Source organism: Haemaphysalis longicornis, unplaced genomic scaffold (assembly GCF_048455015.1).
Source record: "Haemaphysalis longicornis isolate Haplotype H1 unplaced genomic scaffold, Haemaphysalis longicornis Haplotype H1 scaffold_4, whole genome shotgun sequence".
Taxonomy (NCBI): domain Eukaryota; kingdom Metazoa; phylum Arthropoda; class Arachnida; order Ixodida; family Ixodidae; genus Haemaphysalis; species Haemaphysalis longicornis.
The window spans coordinates 16664119-16683485 of NW_027526361.1; the positions used below are offsets into that span (position 1 = coordinate 16664119).

Below are 19367 nucleotides of genomic sequence, written 5' to 3' on the forward strand. Positions count from 1 at the left end.
TGTCTTCTTTGAAGAGAGCAATCATTAGCTATATGCTTTTGGGGGTCGAGGATGTGTGATTCAGAGAAAGGAGAAGTGGGGTTGTGAGCCCTCTCCTCAACACGGACAATGGCATGTCATAAGTTCTTTACATGAGCGACTGTCAGATTGAGCAGAAGTGTGTGTGTTTGTGCGCGAATAAGTTTTCAATTACCGCATTGTAACGGCAACATGCGCTACCTGTGGTTCCAGGATCAAGATGTGCACCGACCCCAGTGTCGAGGACCTTCGAACAGTTCACCACGAGATGGGCCACGTCGAGTACTACATGCAGTATAAGAACCTGCACGTACTCCATCGCGAGGGAGCCAACGAAGGTTGTATGCTGGCACTCTCCTCTTTTCTCTAGCAGTCTCACATTTACATGTTCAATTACTGCATCAACAGTCAGGATTTGAAAATACTCATTTTGTGGAGGGCTCACATGTTTTGGGCTTTTTGCACAGCTTTGACGTCGCGCAAAAAAAGCCAACCCAAAAGGGCATGCTATGCGGTGATGCTTGAAAAACTTCATTCAGTGCGACAGGGACAACATTTATTGCTCCACTATTCGTCAATTTCGAAAATTCGAACTCTTGAAATGCTTTGAATGCAAAAAGAATGCTGCGAATAGCATTCGATGTTTAGAATAATCACACACCCATACGAAGAAATTTAAATGACAACTAACATAAAGAGCACACCTTCAAAACCAACTTATTTATGAATGCATTTCTTTAGTTACCAATGTTTCTTTAGTTACCAACAAAAATAAAGGGAGCCGTAGGCAACTATCTAAAAGAAGTGACAAGTGACCACCTAATTGGCGAGATGTCACATACCCCTTAAAGTATTGAACACATTCTTTTATGTGAACAGACAACTTAAGCTTGATTGTATCTCCAGTGCTCTCTCTCACTCTCTCATGCACGCATGCATTCATGCGTGTTATTTTTTTGCCTCCTGAGTTTGGTTCATATACCACCCAACTAGAAATCTTAATCACCGAGTTTTATAGAATAGTTAACTATGTTTGTCACAATTTTAGGTTGTCATTACATTGTAAAAATTCTTAGACAAAAAGATTCTGGTGAAGTTTTATTATTTTGGAAATTTTACTTTTGAATTTTTTGACGAACTTCTCTCCGCCTTACCCCTAAATTGAATCATTACGGAAGTGACAATTTTGAAATCTGGTAATGTTTATCGTGCAGGATTTCACGAGGCTGTTGGTGATTTGATTTCCTTGTCGGTTATGACGAAAACTCACTTTGAGAAGCTTGGACTGATGAATGCTACTACGAAATACGGTGAGCATTTATTCCAACCGTGCAAACCGATGAACAGTGATAGGAAGAATATTAGATGCTAAGTTTAGTTATGAAAGTAGTACTGACAACCATGAGAAGCTACGAGTTACGAATTGCGCGAGTGCAAGTATGTTCAGCAAATACATATTTCTAGATTCGGCCACATATCGCTACTTACAGTAACTAATTATTAAAAGATCAATTACAGATACCTTGATGAAGGGTTTTCTTTTGAAGCCCGAATTAACAGGGCCATGCATGCGGGATGTTAACTATCAAGTAAATGCAATAGCAGTGAAAAATGTACCTGGAAGGGATATAAGCCGTTTTTTTAGAGGAAATATAGAACATCATTGAAAACACGTCAACAGCATTAGTTTTGTGCCACGTAAGGCAAAAAAAAAGTTTGCACGCAGTGACTCAGAAGAGGACATGTCCTGGGTGCACCATAGCACTGTCCTAATTACGCTGGATAAGGGCTAAACAAATATTTCAGCTACAGTTCTGCCATCACTTACAGTTAATGTAGCATTCACGATGACTACTGCAATTTGAATTCTTTAGAAGCTTTATGACCCAGTAATTAGAAACCCACAATCCTAATTATCTAAAGGGTACCGGTAATCATTTGTCCCAATTCTATCAGTAATAATGGCACACAAAGATATGCTAAATTGTCAAAGTTCTCATAGATGATTATCCGTTTCTTGATTAAAAGGCGATTGATTTTTTGTTTTTAGAACTTGATAAACCCATGTGGACTACAGAAAGAGGAACAAAATTGACAGGTTTTTTTCTGCTTTTGTGCTGCTCAGTTTTGCTGCTAAAAGCAACAAATGCAACACTTTCTGTAACCATTGGTCTCTTTCCACGAGAGAGTTTGTGCTAGCAGACTGTTTTCTAATTGTTTTTGTTGTTCCTTCGCTGCACAGACGCAAACGATATTCTTCTCATCGCCGCACTGGAGAAGCTTGCCTTTATGCCATTCGGTTACCTTCTGGACAAGTGGCGCTGGACCATTTTCACTGGGGAAACGCCCTTTGACAAGATGAACGAGAAGTTCTGGGAGTACAGGCAAGTTCTCTCCGCTATGTGAACGATTTTTCCACTTGCTGCTTTTAGCCACATGCGCTGACGGAAATTAGTTTTAAAAAAAACCTTGTGTGTTGTCTCTGTGCACTGTGAGAGTCATTAGAGAGCCTGACACACGGAAAGTGCAGAAATTTAACCAAACCCCAAATATAATGTGTAGTGGTGATCAGCAGTGTTTGTTAACATACAGAACGCTTTGATTGCGTTTACGTACTGAAATTTCGGACTCCATGCCTTTTCTAATGAATATAAAAGGGGGATACTGGAGTCGCGGTGTTTTCTGCACACGAACACTCATTAGGGCAGCTCTATGTTCTCGCAGGGGGAAATGTTACTGATGCACAAAATGATGCATGTACAAAAAAACCACTTGGACAGGATGGCTTGTTCCTCGACCTGCATAATTTTTGCTTCCTTTTGCTCGCAGGCATGTGAATGTCCTCTTGAAAACTTCAAAACTTTGTGCTTTTTTCTCGCTCCATTTTCAATTTTCAAGAGTGACAGGAAGCATTTTCTGTAACAAAGTTGCATTAACTCGCCATTTAGGATTTGTTTTTCGAGAGAAATGGCCACCGACAGGATGACTTCACGATAACTTTGTCTGTTCGACCATTTTGTGCAGGATAAAGTTCCAGGGCCTCTCCCCTCCGGTCAAGCGCAATGAGTCCTTCTTTGATGGAGGAGCCAAGTACCACGTAGCTCTCCATGTGCCGTACCTCAGGTAAGCGTTAGCGCGGATGGAAGCATACTAATGGGCTGGCTCTGTTCGCCAGTCCTGGGTTATCCGTAAGCAAATACCCTCAGCTAGGAGGTCCCATAGAGATGCCTGTGACAATGAAATGTCAGACGGTGCACAAAGCCGCCCCGCAGTCATCCCAGCTAATATTAATCATGAAGATTAATTGGTATACAGTTAAACCTGGATGTGACGAACATCTATATAATGAATTCCTGGATTTAACCAAATTTTTCTATTCCCCATTTCCACCCCTATTGACGCCCATGTGTTTGCAGCCTCTATGTAACGAAGGCGTTGCGGCAATTAATCTTGATGTAACAAACTGTCTAAGCTGATCAGTCATCGTTTTTTGAACTTTTACTGAAAAATCGGCTAGCGAAACGCACTAACTTACCGAATATTCGTACTACATTAAGGAGCCAGCAGCTGAAAAATTACGCCCATCTTCCCGCGAAGGGAACCCTGATGTGATGCGACGCATCGGGGGGGTTCAATTGGTGTTTCCATTGGGTTGATTCTCTAAATCGCGTGAAACGTGTTGTGAACGCGTCGGATGCATTCGCTGAATGAACCGTCGCTTCCATCACGTCTTCATCGCAAGAATCAAGTCAAGCACGCAGTCGTCAATCAAAGTGACGCGAAGTCGAACGAGAGCGAGCGCTGACTGAACCGCCGCTGCGCACTACCCGCTTTATATTCACAGCGCCTGAAGGAGAGGAGACAGCGGAGGAGAGTCGCGCCTGCGCGCACTTGCGCGACGGGAGCGGAGCGAAGCGCGCGCACGCAGCTGTTGTTTATGATAATGAGGCGGAATGAGAGGGTTGCGCACAGCTGTCGGAGAGAAGAGCGGAGGAGAGTCGCGCATGCGCAGGTGGCGTGCGGACGCCGCCGCCGCCGACGCAGGAGGGACATGCCTCAGAGCAAGAGATGCGTCGCATCTAAAAACTTACAGAATCGCTGAAAGCAAAACTTGTCGCAAGGGTAGCTAAACTTCACTTTTTTCGCCAGCACCCGTGCCCGCACCGCAAGCGACCGTGCGTTCCCACGTCTGAGTGCGGTGTCGGTTCAGCATAAGTTTTCAGGTGCTAGGCCTGCCTGTCGGCATGTAGTCGCGTGTCACCACTGCTATCTGTGGTGTTGGTTCGTCGGTGATGAGTTCTGCTGCCAGAAAACGAAACCTTTTCTCTTTTCAAGACAAGCAAGTAAATACCATCGCCGCCTGGCACAGTATTTCATCTAGCACCCTCTCAACAATTTTGAGTGTGGCAATGGGCATCAAGCTCGAAAAAGGTCCCCTTTTCAGCAAACGTTTGGTACTTGAAACGCGTTCTGAACCAAAATGTTCCGAAAGGCAAGTTACGCTTGTTACCTTGGAAGTTACCTGGCCAATTTGGAGCGCCGTGTAGTGCCTATGCTCTTATGAAAGCAGAAGGCGCAAATTATGCAGTTCTCTACTGTGGAGTAAGTCCTTGAAGGAGGAGTTTACCTTCACTGATGTCTAGCATTCTGGTTTCGTTTTTGCTTCATTCACGTGAGCCTTAAGTCGAAACCTGCATGTAACGAAAACCTGGATGCAACGAAAACTTGCGAGGTCTTGTCAACTTCGTTATCTCCAGGTTTAACTGTGTATCTAAGCGACGACAAACAGTAAGGGGTATTTTCGACGGCAAAGTGAAGAAAAACGTACCATATAATTCCTTATTCCAGCCACCCAAAAAAATTAATTCGTGTCCTGTCACTTTCCTGTCGCTTTTTTCAAGCTGAATTTGCTTCAATGGTCGAAAAAGAAGTTTAAAAGAATTATGGGGGACCTGCGATTCAAACATTGTGACAGCTGTCACTGGGTTTGAATTACGGACCCTTCAGTGCTCTGGAATGTGCTGGGTCACTGCCAAGCACGTTAGCACCTGTCTAATTTGCATCTGCTGGAGTAATGTCACTGATGAGAAAGGGGTAAATCGGTCGCTTTAACTGAAAGATACCAGTGCACATTTGACCAGATTATCAACTTTCTTGTGTTGAGGAGCAAGAAATGCCATTTTAACGATGGCTATTTCTTAAAGGGGCAATGAATTGAGTTGTAGCTGTTGTATAATTACCTTACGAGATTAGCATGGGAACTGCGTAGACCACGTTAAGCGTTTTTTTTTCGGGGGGGGGGGGGTGCGGGGGTGATTTACATGCGTTTTAGCGAGAACACTGTATCCAAACAAGTTTCTCCTCACAACCCTCACTGCACGCATCCTGACGTCGGCTAAGACAGCACATGGGTTAAGTCCGGAGGGCTAATAGTAAATTTCTAGCATGTTTAACCTGTATAACTTGTGCATGGAAAAGCAGAATGTCAGCATTTATAATGTAATTGGTAAAAGTCAAGATTTTGAAGGCCACGATTGCGTTAAAGCTTATTCCAAACCAGGGGACGTCGTTATTGTACTTATGGCCATGGCTGCAAGCAACACATAGTATTTTCTGTTCTGCCAGTCATCACAGTTGAACTAAAACTGTGGACTCGTGCTGCAGAGCTAAATAATGGATGACATGGGTTAAACTTACTCAATACAGCCACAAATAAGACTTCAACAAATACGTTTTGGTCACTTTTGCAAACGCTTCAGTTTTCAGAAAATGCCATGATATGAAGCAAAGGTTACATAGCATCAAATTAAAGCCTGTGAGCGGGTAACCTGAAATATTCCCTTTTAAATACACACTCCTCTGTAATAGAAACGTTCCTTCCTGCCAAATAAAATTTCCGTGATGTGTGAGCAGGCTGGCTTGCTCGTCTTCTGAATAAAGTTTCATCCAGTCTCTGCGACCCTTTAAAAGCCTCTCTCGGAGGAATTTTCTATTTAACGTTCAACGTTGCACTGCAAGTTAATTGGAACATAAATTATTAGATTACTCGACATTTTAAATGTGTAGCAACAATAAAATGTTTTCCTACGTGTAGTGATAATGTTTTTTCTCAGTATTTCTTAATTATAGCAACCAAATTTCCGTGATTAATAAAGCGAAGTTGCATCCAGTCTCCATGGTCCCTTCAAAAGTGTCATATGTGAAGAATTTCTTATTTACCGTACTATTTTCCTCTTAAAATTAAGTGAATCCTAGATTGTTGAATTACTCAACTTTTTATAAGTGTACTAACAGTAAAATGTTAGCACAGCCAACATTTCTTACCAAGCAAGTTTCCGTGATTATATAGTGCCACAGCTTCGGGAAGAATGGGTTAGGCTGATTTGCTCCTTTCCCGCGTCGCAGGTATTTTGTGGCCTTCATTCTTCAGTACCAGTTCCACGAGCACCTTTGCAAGGAATCTGGAAAACTTGCCACAGGCAAGCCTCTCCACGAATGCGACATCTACGGGGACAAAAAAGCTGGCGAAATCCTCAAGTGAGAACTACTGCACCACTTGGCATGCCAATTCTTTCTCTGAAAAGCACGAAAAAATGTTATCCCTCTGTTTTCCCTTTTCTCCTTTCCTTTTTGCTCTTTTTGTTACTTCCGTTAATTCTTCCTTTGTTCCTTTCCCCCCTTTCATTACCCCCTACCTTCTTTGCCTTCTCGCTTATTTTCCTTTGCGCATTTCTTTATTTCTTATTTCTGCTTCTTTCCTGCCTGCCCATGTCTTCATTCTTCTTTCTATTTCACCCCTTCCTTTTGTCACTCGTTTTTAAGTGCAGAGCACTTTAGGTGCTCGCCTCGTCGTCGTAGCTCGCTCGCTGTACCCAAGTAGAGCAACAGGGCGTTCCGTTGTAGCGCTGTCATCACGGCGTACCCGTGAGTCTTCGAAAGGGTGTCCCAGCTATCATGCACCAAGATTTAAAAAAGAGCAATTGCCTTACTCGAAGGAAACCTAGTGCATAATGTTTCTAGTGCAGTGTACTAGTGGGCAGTAATGTTTTCGTTAATGAGATTTATCTAACTCGACAAATACTGTCCTAATCATCAAGGTATCAATGAGGCACTTGTGGGTACGGACGAGAGGAATCTAACTGCGGTATTTTCAGCGAAGAACTAATTGTGTACTCATTTATTCTGACTGATAAAGAACCCGCCGCGGTGGCTCAGTGGCTAAGGCGTTGCGCTGCTGAGCACGAGGTCGCGGGTTCGACTCCCGGCCGCGGCGGCCGCTTTTCTGATGGAGGCGAAAAGCAAAAACGCCCGTGTGTACGAGATTTCGGCGCACGTTAAAGATCCCAGGTGGTCAAAATTAATCCGGAGCCCTCCACTACGGCGCGCCTCATCGCCTGCGTTGCGTCGGCGCGTTAAACCCTACAATCAATCAATCAAAATCAATCTGACTGATAAAGAAACCCCGCGAAATATGAAAAATACCACGTGACGGCGCTCCCACCCGAATCGTAAAGTAGCGCCCTCAAACAACGTTTCTCTTAGTTAGCCAGAATGAAATAAATGAAAGAAAGAAAGAAGGAAAAAATCGCGAACGAGTGTTTGCTTTATCTGCCTCATCTGCCCCAGCGGAAGCAACGCGTCGCGTATAATGCTATTTCAAAATGAGGTGTGATAGCGGTTATCTTAGCGTAGGTCGAGTGCACGGATGGTTCATTTTTTCGCCTCAGAACCTGTCCCAACAAAAAAGAATTGACAAAATCAGCTCGAAAGATTAAAGGGGCGCTATGCATTGCCCCAGTCGCAATGCGTTTTTCTAATGAACAGAAGGCCAACATGATCCTTGCCTTGGGAGCGGCAAATGGCAATAAGAGAAAGGCCTCAAAGATTTATTAGTCGTGGAAGTTTGGCGGTAAACCCAACGCATCGAAATAATCAGAAATCATGCAATCTTGAGACAAACCGGCTCTTTTCAACAACAGCGGCAGAAGACTCCGTCTGTGAGTACAAGCCTACGCACGGATGTTCTTGCATTTATGGCTGCAAACCCTCAAGCTAGCGTGCGAGACGTGGCCGCCCAGGCACCAATTTCCAAGTCGACAGTCTGGAGGATTCTGAAGGACTCGGACTTTCACCCTTACCACGTTAGCCTGCACCAATGCTTGGAAGACAGGGACTTTCAGAATCGTCTGGATTTTTCAAATTGGATCCTCACAAAATCTGAAGAGTCAACATACTTTCTTAGCAACGTAATGTGGACAGATGAAGTCCATTTTTGCAGAAACGGCCAGGTAAATCTGCACAATGCACACAATTGGAGCGACTCCAATCCACACTGGGTAAAGCGCACTCGGCGCCAGTACCAGTGGTCATTTAATGTGTGGTGCGGAATTTACGCCGGTACTATAATAGGCCCAATATTCTTCGACCAGACGTTGACTGGAAAGCGGTACGTGAACGAAATTCTGGAAGGAACGGTTGATCGCTGCCTCAGCGAAGTCCCGCTGTCACGTCTTACACTGATGTGGTATCAGCAAGACAGGGCGCCAGCACACAGCAGCAGTCGAGCACGAAACTGGCTTGATGCGACTTTCCAAGCACGATGGATTGGACGGCACGGGCCTGTAAATTGGCCGGCTAGGTCACCCGATCTTTCTCCACTGGATTTCTTTCTTTGGGGCTATGTGAAAGATCGTGTTTACACGACCGATACGAAGACATCTGATGAGCTCAAGGCCGAGATAACGGATGTCTGCAGCACAATTCCTCCGTCCATCATCAAGAAAGCCACTGAAGATGTGATTAAGCGTTGCTCAGTACTGCGTAGCTGCAGAAGGAGACCTGTTCGAACACGCCCTCTAGGAGGTAGCGAACGACAACCAGTGCAAACGAATGCACCAGTTATTAAGAAACACTAAAATCTGATGTATTGCTTTGTTTTGTGCAGGCCTCCCTATGGCCAAATCGGCACGTTTTTAAGTGGTATGCATTAAATTCATTCAACACAATGTTTCTGCCTTTTCTCTAGAGTGTACGTGGGTGGATTCCCCGTCTGTTTATTTTGTTTTATTTTTGTGGTAAAAGTGTGTTACAGCACGCATACCTGAAAAATAAGGCCCTCATTCTAATTTGGCTATGGGCTGAAGCATGCTACTGCCACGAAGTATTAGCGCGCGTGCACTCTTTCTATGTGGTGGGAGCACAGCCGGGATAAATATTGTATGTCTATTTCATTACTTTTCGCGTTTCCACTTTGGTTACAGCAGCGCGTCGACTGCTTTAGCGAGGGCCTTTTTTTATCAAGAGGATCTGGGCCGTAAGAAAGAGAAGAGTGGTGCATAATTGATAGGAAAAAACAAACAAAACTTGGTGTTGCTACACCTTCCATGCCACTATCAAGGGGATGCGCTGTTTTTTCGGGTATGTGACAGGCAAAGCAGTTGCTTTCAATTAGCTAGTTCGAGGGCGCTACTTTACGATGCAGGTGGGAGCGCCATCACGTGGTATTTTTCATATTTCGTGGGGTTTGTTTATCAGTCAGGATAAATGACTACGCAATTAGTTCTTCGCTGAAAATACCGCAGTTAGATTCCTCTAGTTCATACCCACAAGTGCCTTATTGACACCTTGAAAATTAGGACAGTATTTGTCGAGTTAGATAATTAATTAAAATTGATTATCCAAATCTCATTAACGAAAAAATTACTGCCAACTAGTACACTGCAATAAAAACATTATGCACTAGGTTTACTTCAAATAAAGGAATTGCTCTTTTTTTAAGTCTTGGTGCATGATAGCTGGGACACCCTGTATAGTCATAAGCGTTTGAAACTCGGGAACCGCTCGCGCTTGTCCTACATCTCCCCGTTGTTTAGCACAAAGAAAACTATAGGCACATTTGAGGCAAAATATATGTTATAAACCGGCAGCGCTCGCGTTCATTTAGTTAGGAACGTTCGTTGGGGTGGCTTTTACGATAGCAAGCGAAAAAAAGCGGCTGCGCAAGAAAAAAAATGGCGCGTTCGAAATGACTCAGAAAGGCTCCAGCCGCGCAAGAAAAGAATTACACGTTCAAAATGATGCAAAACAGCTCCAGCATACGAAATTAAAGAAAGCGCAAAAAGAACAGAACTCCCGCTGGCGCAATTTCAGGCAGGTTGCGAGAGAGCACCGCGAAGGCGGGAAATGTGGATTGCATGGGGTGGTAGCAGTGCTCTGCACTTCCTGCTCTGCACTTCCGACAGCTTTCACATTGAATGGAACGGCTCTAAATTTTTTTATCTCTCTTCGCTCCATCGCTCGTTTATTATTTCTTCCAATATCCTGTTTAGTGCGGCCTTCCTGTCATTCTTTGAACTCTATTTTTTTCTTCTCTGCCTGTCTTGTCTTCATAACTCAGTTTCTCTGTTCCTTTTATCCCAGAATGGGAAGTATATTCCTTTCCGATGACAGATTTTATAAGGGTTGTGTGTTGGTAAATCTCAAAGTTCTTCCATCAGTACTGCGTGCGGCTAGATATACCCGCTGTCTAATAAGCAGCAACTATAGTAAAATAACTATACAAGTATAATTTGTCTACTACAAAAAGCTTGTGTTCATGCACCTTGAAGGAAAACTTCGAGCAATGGAAAGAAAGATATGAGTAACGCTTAAGCATAAGAAAGAGAATGCCGTATTAGAGAACAACTCGTGTGAAGGCGTATCAGTGCAATTTAAGACCAAGAACGGAATTTTTGTTAGACACGTGATGCTGAGAACGCACAACTGATCGACAATCAGGGCAACAGGGTGGCTACTGAGAGATGTGACAAATAGCGGAAGACCAATAACTCAACGAAAGAATGAAATAAAAAATTGGACTCAGCGAATGGGCTAAATACAGCAAGGCAGGAAACGGCTGAAGGAACATTGGAGGGGCTGGCACCTGCCTTAATTTCTTGTTTCGGTTTTTAGTCCCTCCCCCCTTTTCTTATACCTTCTCATTTTGCGCTCATCGTTTACACCATTGTTCTGCTTACTAGTTCTACACCCATTAGTTTATTAGCCACTGTCAAGTCCGCCAGCTCCGGTTGCGATTCCAAAGGAAGCGAATTTACTTCTTCACTTTGGCATCACCGTTTGTACAGTGGCCATTGCGTTGCTTCCTACCCCGTTTTTCTGCTCAGGAAGGGGTTGTCACTCGGCCGCTCCAAGCCGTGGCCGGAAGTGCTGGAAATCATGGCCGGCACGAAGCAGATGTCGGCCTCGTCGGTCAAGAACTACTTTGCACCCCTGGAACAGTGGCTCGACAAGCACCTCAAGGACAAAAACGAAGTGCCAGGATGGGATAACGCTAAAGGTAAGAAGGCGGGGGCTCACAATGTACGCGTGGTTGGCCACCACTATTGTATCATCTGTTGGACTTCCTTGTGGAACACCAACCACTCGCTTCAAGCACCAAGTTGTAGGATGCGTGGTTCTTAGTGTCAGGGTGTGCTTCCCCGATTCTCCCCTTCCACCATTTCTGGGAAAACTTCACAACTATACAACTATAGGGCAAAACACGGCTTATTAGGTAGGGGTGGAGCAGCGTAGGACCAAACAATGTCCGTTCGCGTCCGTGCGCATAGCATTTAGAATCGCCAAAAATCACACAGGCCCCGGCAGGATTCGAGCCTGTATCTGGTAGACCACACAGAGTTAGTGTCACTCGTCTTACCCACTGGGCTACGACCGTGAGTTAGTACCCGTGAGTCAAACGGCTTACTCCCTCGCCTAAAACGGTGCGGAGTACATTAGGACCTCCCAATGTCCGTCCGCGTCCATCCGTGCGCACACCACCATCAAGCGAAAATATGTGCGGAAACTACTTAACAGGGTACAAGAACACTCCAAAACACTCGAAAACAGGCACAAACATAACCTAGCAACCGGAAAACTCGCAAAAACACCGGTGTAGTCAGGTTGTGATCAAGTTGTAATACACAGTGACTGCATCGAACTACGCTAGATGGCGCTACACCTAAACACGAGATGGCACCGCGGTGCACCCCGTATCAGAGCCTTATATAAGCGGGTTCCGGAAATCACACACCCTCTTCCCGCCATGAACGGAAACGAACGTAAAATGTTTCACGCTGCTGCTCAACGTCTACGAAGACAACGAGCTTCCCCGAATACGAAAGCTCGGCAAGCGGAGGCAAAGCGACTAAAATTGAATGACGGTCGGGGCGCAAATCGGATGTCACTCGGGGTGCAACTTGGATACCATTTCGAGTCCCCGTACTCCGCACCCTCACCATCATCCACGGAGTGGAGATGCTGCCATTTTTTTTGTAAATCTAAAGCAGGCATACCCGTGCCTGCATTTTATGCGATTATTTCCTATGGCAACAGTCTGGAAACCAGATTGTTGCGCAGTTGTATAGACAATAGTCACCAGCACGTCAAATAACAAGGTCCTTGATCTTGTCAGCGTTGAAAAACCTGTACAATATGGCGATTTATCCAAATAGGACCTCCACGTCATGCCCAAGTGTAGAGCTACTGATCTGCATGTGCACTGCCATGTCACACAGCTGCAGTTGCTGCTGCGGCAAGCTGGTCTTTTAAAGCGAAGGTTATTACGTGTCACTGATTGCGGTGCAGTAGCGAAAATGCACTGCAGGAAACCCAACTTTACACAATGGAGGGGTACATAATGATGATGATGAAACAAGAAAAAAAACGCTTCCCATTGTCGGAACCGAACCTGGGTCCATCGCGTTATGAAACCAGTGTCTATGCAATCGCGCTAGCATCGCATTCGGGGCGTAAAGCATTTCCTCTGGGGTCGTTTTGTTTAGCGGGCGCTTGCTTTAGACTTTAGCTGAGTTGAAGGAGACTTTGGCTTTGGACTTGGCAGCTCGGATTAGAGACGATGATGATGGTCAAGCTAGCTACGATGATGGGTGCGCTAAGCTTTCTTGTGAAAGGTTAGTTTGCTGTCATCTGAGTTTTCGCCGGCAGTTTGCACTTTGATCGTCGACGCTTGGAATTTGGCCCTCAGGTGGTTTGCCCTTTGATAGTTGAACCTTTTACTTTGATTGCAGCGACTTTAACTTTGGCACCTCGCCATTTGATTTTTGCATGGAAGAAAGCTTCGAGTTTCAACCATCGTTGTTGGAGGGAAGGGCTTATGACTTTTTATCCCTTGCATTCATGTTGACGTTCTACCTAAATTTATTTGTCGCGAGGCCAAGTCATCTTGGTCATTTGCACATTCGTACAGATAATGCTTCCAACACGGTCGTCTTTTTTTGTTTCTTCTTTCTTTTTATGCATGGAGGCATATTCCCACCCGATATGACGCAGTAATTGTGCTACGGTGGGCTTTGCAAACGAACAAAACTTTTGTTTAGTTATCATTGAGCCCAAACATTTATTGATAAAGACTCTCTTATTAGCACGCTAGGAATCACTATCAAATAAGTGCTTATTAAAACGACGGGAGCCGCTTAAATGGGCCCAACGTGTGGTGACTGCAACTCCCGCAAATTTGCAGGAGCAGTAGTGTTTCAATTTACCATGACAGCCTCATTTACCACAAACTTTTCTAATGAACCTGTTTATGGCAACAGCTGACAAGTGTCAATGTGAAATGACTTCGGAATATTTTCTTGCAATTCTTATAATGTATTCTGCGAATAATTTCTTCTTTTCCTCTGCAGTTCAAGACTACATGGGTTCGCCGTCATTTGCCAACAAGATCGACTTCTCCGCCAGTGCCCTTGCAGCATCAGTCTTGGTCATTCTGCTTACTTGGAAGTGGAGCTCATTATGATGGAACATTTGGCAACCCGCGCATGGCCTGCGTTATCGTTGCTTGTTGCTCGTTGCCTTGCCCTCAGGCATCTGCGCTGCATGCATCAGCAGCGTGATTGTTGTACGCCTGAAGTATTTTTTTCGTTGTTGTTTCTGACTCGATGTGTTCATAGACATTGTGTTCTGTTTAGTCAATATGAGTTTTTTTTTTAATCGTGTGATGTCAACTTCACTGAGATATTAATACATGTGGTTTGCTATGCATCTCCTTCCGTGAGAAAAATGCGACACTTATCGTTTGCAATTCTTCTCACTGACTGGAGAGAATAGCGAAAGCTTTGAATAAATACCTCAACTTATGCGAAGCTTTTACATCTCTCTGAGACCTGTCAAGTAAAAGATGTATTTTGTCTTTGGTTCGACGTACCGCAGTTCTCGTTTTTCAATTTATCTATTTCCCGTTTCTCCCTTTTCTGCTTATTCCTTTCTTTCAAAAGTTTCACACCCCTACCTACGTAGCACAACGGAAGTGTCCACACGTTGGAAGGACAGTCAGGTGACCGTGGGTCACTCCTTCATTATTTCTTTGTAATGCACCTTCCTCAGGCTAGACAGTCAGACTCTAGCCCGTTTAGCTCCGTGTCTGCCCTACTTATTTTTTTAATCGCTACTCCGCTATCACTTCTTTTATAGCGGAGACAAAGGAAGCGCTCACAGCATACAGAAATGACAATCACAGTTGTTGGTCTCCTGCATTTCAAAAAGTTCTGATTATGCAAAACCGTAGAGTCTGCTTCAAGAATTCAGCTAAGCTTAGGATGGAGCAGGGTTTGTTTTGATAACAGGCGTTTCGGCAACAATAATAAATTTTTTCACGTTGCATTAGAATATCAGACAGGCACGTCATGGTGGTTTCAGCATTGTTCTTTCTGCTACTTAACCAAGCTCGCATTACTTTAAAAAGAAAGGAAGTTTTTTTTCTTTCTTTTGTACCTCAACTATAAGCTAAAATACCCTAATGGTGTTTAATATTGTTAGCTGCGTTTTTTCCTGTACTTAATCAGCATGAAGTCATGACCTATGCAAACTAAACACCCGTGCTGCGGACTTCATATCTCACTTCTATACCTTTCGCGCCTAGCGGTTTAGAAAAAAAATGCTTGTTTTATTTGGAGGAATTTTTCCTTTTCCTACCCCGCCGTGTTAAAAGTTTTATTCGTACAGCGTCAGTTCAAACACTGCCCACGTGAGCTTCGCCTATGAAGCTTGGGATAGAGATAACTTATCTGCAATGGAAGGGTACATGCCGGCCCTCTACAGCGACATTATGGCTGGTCTGCTGGTATTGTCAATGTAGGCAAAGTTGGACAAGCCCGTGTATACAATTTTCATGGTCATTTCTTGAACGCACGCTGGAGTGGAACATTATTCCTAACCTTTATGTGATGAAATGCAGCATAGGCCGTACCTTTAACATTGAATTCGGAGAAAGGCGCATATATCTGGCTTTCGGAGTTTCCATACTGTTCACGAGATGTATGTATGTGAAGTTGTAGCTTGCTAGTTTAGCAAGCAACCTGCGTTTTAGTGCCAAACGATGTACAGCCCATTCTGCCATATAAGATTCTGTTGGTTACTATATGGTCCTGACTTAAGTACCACATTATAATGTTCAAATTGATTGTTATCAAATATCCGTTCGTGATCAGGAGAAAGCATGTCTTAGAAACTTGCTGTACAGGTTTTTGTTACATTTGTAACATTAACATGAAGTTATCATGCATAATATGATTACAGTTTACCGCAAATGACGTGAGCATACGACAGGCCGGTACTCAATTAACCGCAAACTGAAATTCACCAAGCACCATGAGAAAGGCCATTTGAAAAAAGCTGTCAATCTACAAAAAGTCATATAGCAGAAATCAATTGCATGCTACTTTTAATATTTTTGTATGTCAGTGTGGATAGGAGATTAATATTTTCATATTAGTCGTTCTTTTAAATAAGGCAACGAATTTTCAACATTTGCACATGTATAAGTTGGGAAATCTCGGAACAACAAAAGGAAAAAGATGTAAACAGACTAATTCAAAGCACTTGCTACAAGTTACCCAAGCTAAACTGAATGCATGCCGACCTACTAGGTTCGAAGCTCTTTGCGTAAGTAGGTCAGTGATCATAAACGGGGAAATAGGAACTGATATAAGATGTTGCTTGCAAACAGTTTATATCTGTTATTCATATCACTGTTGTACTTTTCTTGTACTATAAAAAAGCATTGATTTTTTCCTCCGCTCACTGTTTTGACTATTATTGTTGAAAGCGTTGTACACTTTATGCATCAGGTTCTCGGAAATAAAGTTTTCACAAAAACTTCCCGCACTCAGTCATTTGTTCTGCGATATGACAAGAGGACATGCCTTGCGTGCAATCCTCGTGCACTAAGAAAAGCTACTGATGACTCCATTAGGATGGGATAAGGATGTTGGTTTGAGCTGTATTGGAACACATGTCTATGTGCGAGCCTTACCGTATCAAACCCCAGAAGTTGAATTTTCTTTTTAAGCATCGCTTTGCAAGCTTATGGGAGCCTCACTATTGCGTGCGCATGCATGTTAGCCGAGAATTATATTTGGGACGATATGTGATCATTCATAACTGTGATGTCATTTACAGTATTTTTTTAAGTTGTGCAGTTTCTCATAACATATTTGCTATTTTGTAGTCTTTTTTTGTAGTTCGAAAGGGTTTCTATTCATGCCATTATTTGTATTTGTATTGTGCAAAGCTTAATTTTTGCTCTCATTGTGCTACCACACGCTACCCACATAATGGTTGCCAATAGACCAAGTGACCAATCGCCTCCAGAATGTGATGAGTTGCCACGCCAATTTCAAATTTAGCGTTTAAAACTTCAGCCTGCGAGATGGCTCCGAGGCGTTGCTGAGCGGTTATCACGTATGATCTGGGAACCTGCCCATTTGGGGAACTACTGATGATCACGCCGTGGAAGTGAATTAATTGCTACCATAACATACCGAATAATTTTAGTTAAAACAAGTTGGCCCTCTATTATGGCTGCTACTGTTTACTTGGGTGAGCCAGTGTATGCAGAATCCCATACCAACTTTTGGTAGGATGTTTATTTAGGTATGACGGGATATTATCAGACTCGCGGGAGAGATCACTTCGCCCTTGCTAGTCCTTTGACTGACGTTCTCAGAAATATTGAGCCAGTTAAGGTGGAATAGGACAGAAAGGAGGAGGACGCGTTTCAAACACTGAAACGAGCCTTGAGCGAGGAGGTGGTTCTAGCGGCCCCTGACTTTTCGAAAGGTTCGTTATTCAGTGAGATGCGAGCGATCGTGGCATGGGAGCTGTACTATGCCAAGAGGATGCGAGCTTGCAGGGACGAGGCTTACAGTACATTCGAAAAGAAATGTGGCTGCGTCGTGTGGGCAGTGCAGAAGTTTGCGTGCTATGTAGCCGGTAACGCTAACGCAGACGCGCTAAGCCGTGCGTTCTAAGTAGTGCTACCTTCATCCTCCCCGTGTCTTTCGTTTCGTCTCTTCCTGAACAGATTTTAGCTTAGCACGTAGATGGGAGCAAAATTATTGCCCTCATTTATTTCCACACCGTGTGATTTCAAGTAATCAACTTTCGTTAAGATCATTTAATGTCGTGTGTATCTTGCGACCCGCATGGGGCTCTTGGTGTAGAGGGTCCAAATTTGGGATAGACACTTAGCTAGGAGTGTTTGTCACATTTTTTGGAGTCTGGTGTTCTGACGGAGGACAGAGGGGGCTTGCTTGCGCTGGGTGTTGCCTGTTGTCGGTCGGTTCTTTGACGGTTCAAACCCCGCTGTACAAGGGCCATGACATTGGCCGCATTGACAGCCAGTTGTTGTTGTTGTCGTTGTTGTTGTGGTTGTTGTTGTTGTTTTTGTTGTTGTTGTTGTTGTTGTTGTTGTTGTTGTTGTTGTTGTTGTTGTTGTTGTTGGTGGTGGTGGTGGTGGTGGTGGTGGTGGTGGTGGTGGTGGTGGTGGTACAGCCTCCACCTGCTGCACCATGCGACCCCGCTGCGGACCTACAGTGCCCGCCAGCCCCGAAAAAGAGTGCCGTCGACCAAGCTCCAGAGGACACTGCCAGTTCTCGTGAGGACGTAATTGAAATGGACCAGGTGGCAAGAACCATGCTGCCAAAGCGGGAAACTAAAGGAGAGAGTACGCGAAGCTTTCTGAGCAGGCAGTTCAGATTTAGTTGTGCAGTGTGATTCATTATTTCATTCGTCTAGCTCACGCGGGTCCTCTTCTACGCGGTACACGTCGGAATGTATTTTGCAAATAAAGAATAAGACGGGTGCCGGCAGGGGGCGATAGCGGGGATAGTGGAAGAAGAAGCTGCGCTCACTGCCACGCGCTCTGTGTGTTCCACCATTGCCACCAAAACCGAACGTCGGGGTCCCTCCTGTCTTTCACGCTAGATCCGCGCCACCCGCGGGTCCCAAAACCGCTCAAGATCAGCGGCGACATACACGGCCAGTACACGGACCCCCACCGGCTGAGTGCGGCGGTTGGCCGTCAGGAGGATATATCCCTCGTGGACTTCGTGCAGGGTGGCAGGCAGTCCTTTGAGACCATATGCCTCCTGCTAGCTTACAAAATCAGGTACCCAGAAGGGGGACTTCCTGCGCCTCCGGCAACCCCGAGTGCGCTTCCATCAACCACATCTACGGCTGATACCATGAGTGCAAGCACCGCTTGAACATCAAGATCTGGAAGATGTTTACCGAGTGCTTCCACGTCCTGCCCATTGCTGCCATCATGGAAGATATCTTCTGCTGCCACGGGGGACCGCCTCCCAATCCCCAGCCAATGGAGCAGACCAAGCACGTCATGCGACCCACAGAAGTCCCCGACGCAGGACTCCCGCGTGATCCCCCTGCGGTCGGGTCTGCACAAGAACGACCAAGACTGCGGCGAGAACGACCGTGGCGTGGCATTCACCTTTGGGACAGACGTAGTGCCCGAGTTCCTCAGCAAGCACAACCTCGACCTACCCTGCAGAGCCCACCATGTTGTGGAGGTCAGTTACGAGTTCTTCGCCAAACTCCATCTGGTCACGCTGTTCTCGGCACCCAACTACTGCGGCAAGTTCGACAACGCTAAAGGCAGGAAGTCCGTCGATGGGACCCACGCGCAGCTTCTAGATCCTGAAGCTCCCCGAAAAGGCAAAGTACCAGTGCGGTGGTCTGAAGTCCAGGCGTCCCGTCATGACACAGCGGTGCCAGGTCAAGAAATGAGCGATGGGGTTCATTGCAGTAGCGACACACGCAAGAAGAGGGAGGTTGAGAACCGCAAACGACCACAACAAACGTCTCCACCCACCAACCAACCGACAAGAACTGAGCCACTGCCATTTCTTGATTGATTTGATTGACGTACGTTTAATACATAAAAGTCGGCTTCTAGCCCTGCGTCCCTCCTCCTGTATCCGCTTTATCGCCACTTCCGCCGCTGCGGCCAGTGGTTCGCTGCAATTTTTTTTCTGCCTCTCACTTCATGTCGG

The 19367-nt window shown here is 45.0% G+C and overlaps 1 protein-coding gene and 1 pseudogene across 1 annotated transcript in view; both read left to right on the top strand.

The window, feature by feature from the left end:
* LOC144178316 (angiotensin-converting enzyme-like) overlaps nucleotides 1–16182 on the top strand; it is a 43647-nt gene extending 27465 nt beyond the window's left edge. The window contains exons 9-15 of the mRNA XM_077706068.1: nucleotides 232–356; nucleotides 1233–1328; nucleotides 2261–2402; nucleotides 3043–3141; nucleotides 6424–6555; nucleotides 11181–11353; nucleotides 13704–16182. Of these exons, the coding sequence (XP_077562194.1) occupies nucleotides 232–356; nucleotides 1233–1328; nucleotides 2261–2402; nucleotides 3043–3141; nucleotides 6424–6555; nucleotides 11181–11353; nucleotides 13704–13816 (880 nt within the window). The 3' untranslated portion in view covers nucleotides 13817–16182. The remainder of the gene's footprint in view (nucleotides 1–231; nucleotides 357–1232; nucleotides 1329–2260; nucleotides 2403–3042; nucleotides 3142–6423; nucleotides 6556–11180; nucleotides 11354–13703) is intronic.
* LOC144179481 (serine/threonine-protein phosphatase PP1-beta catalytic subunit pseudogene) lies at nucleotides 15089–19101 on the top strand (annotated as a pseudogene).
* Nucleotides 19102–19367: the final 266 nt, after the last annotated feature.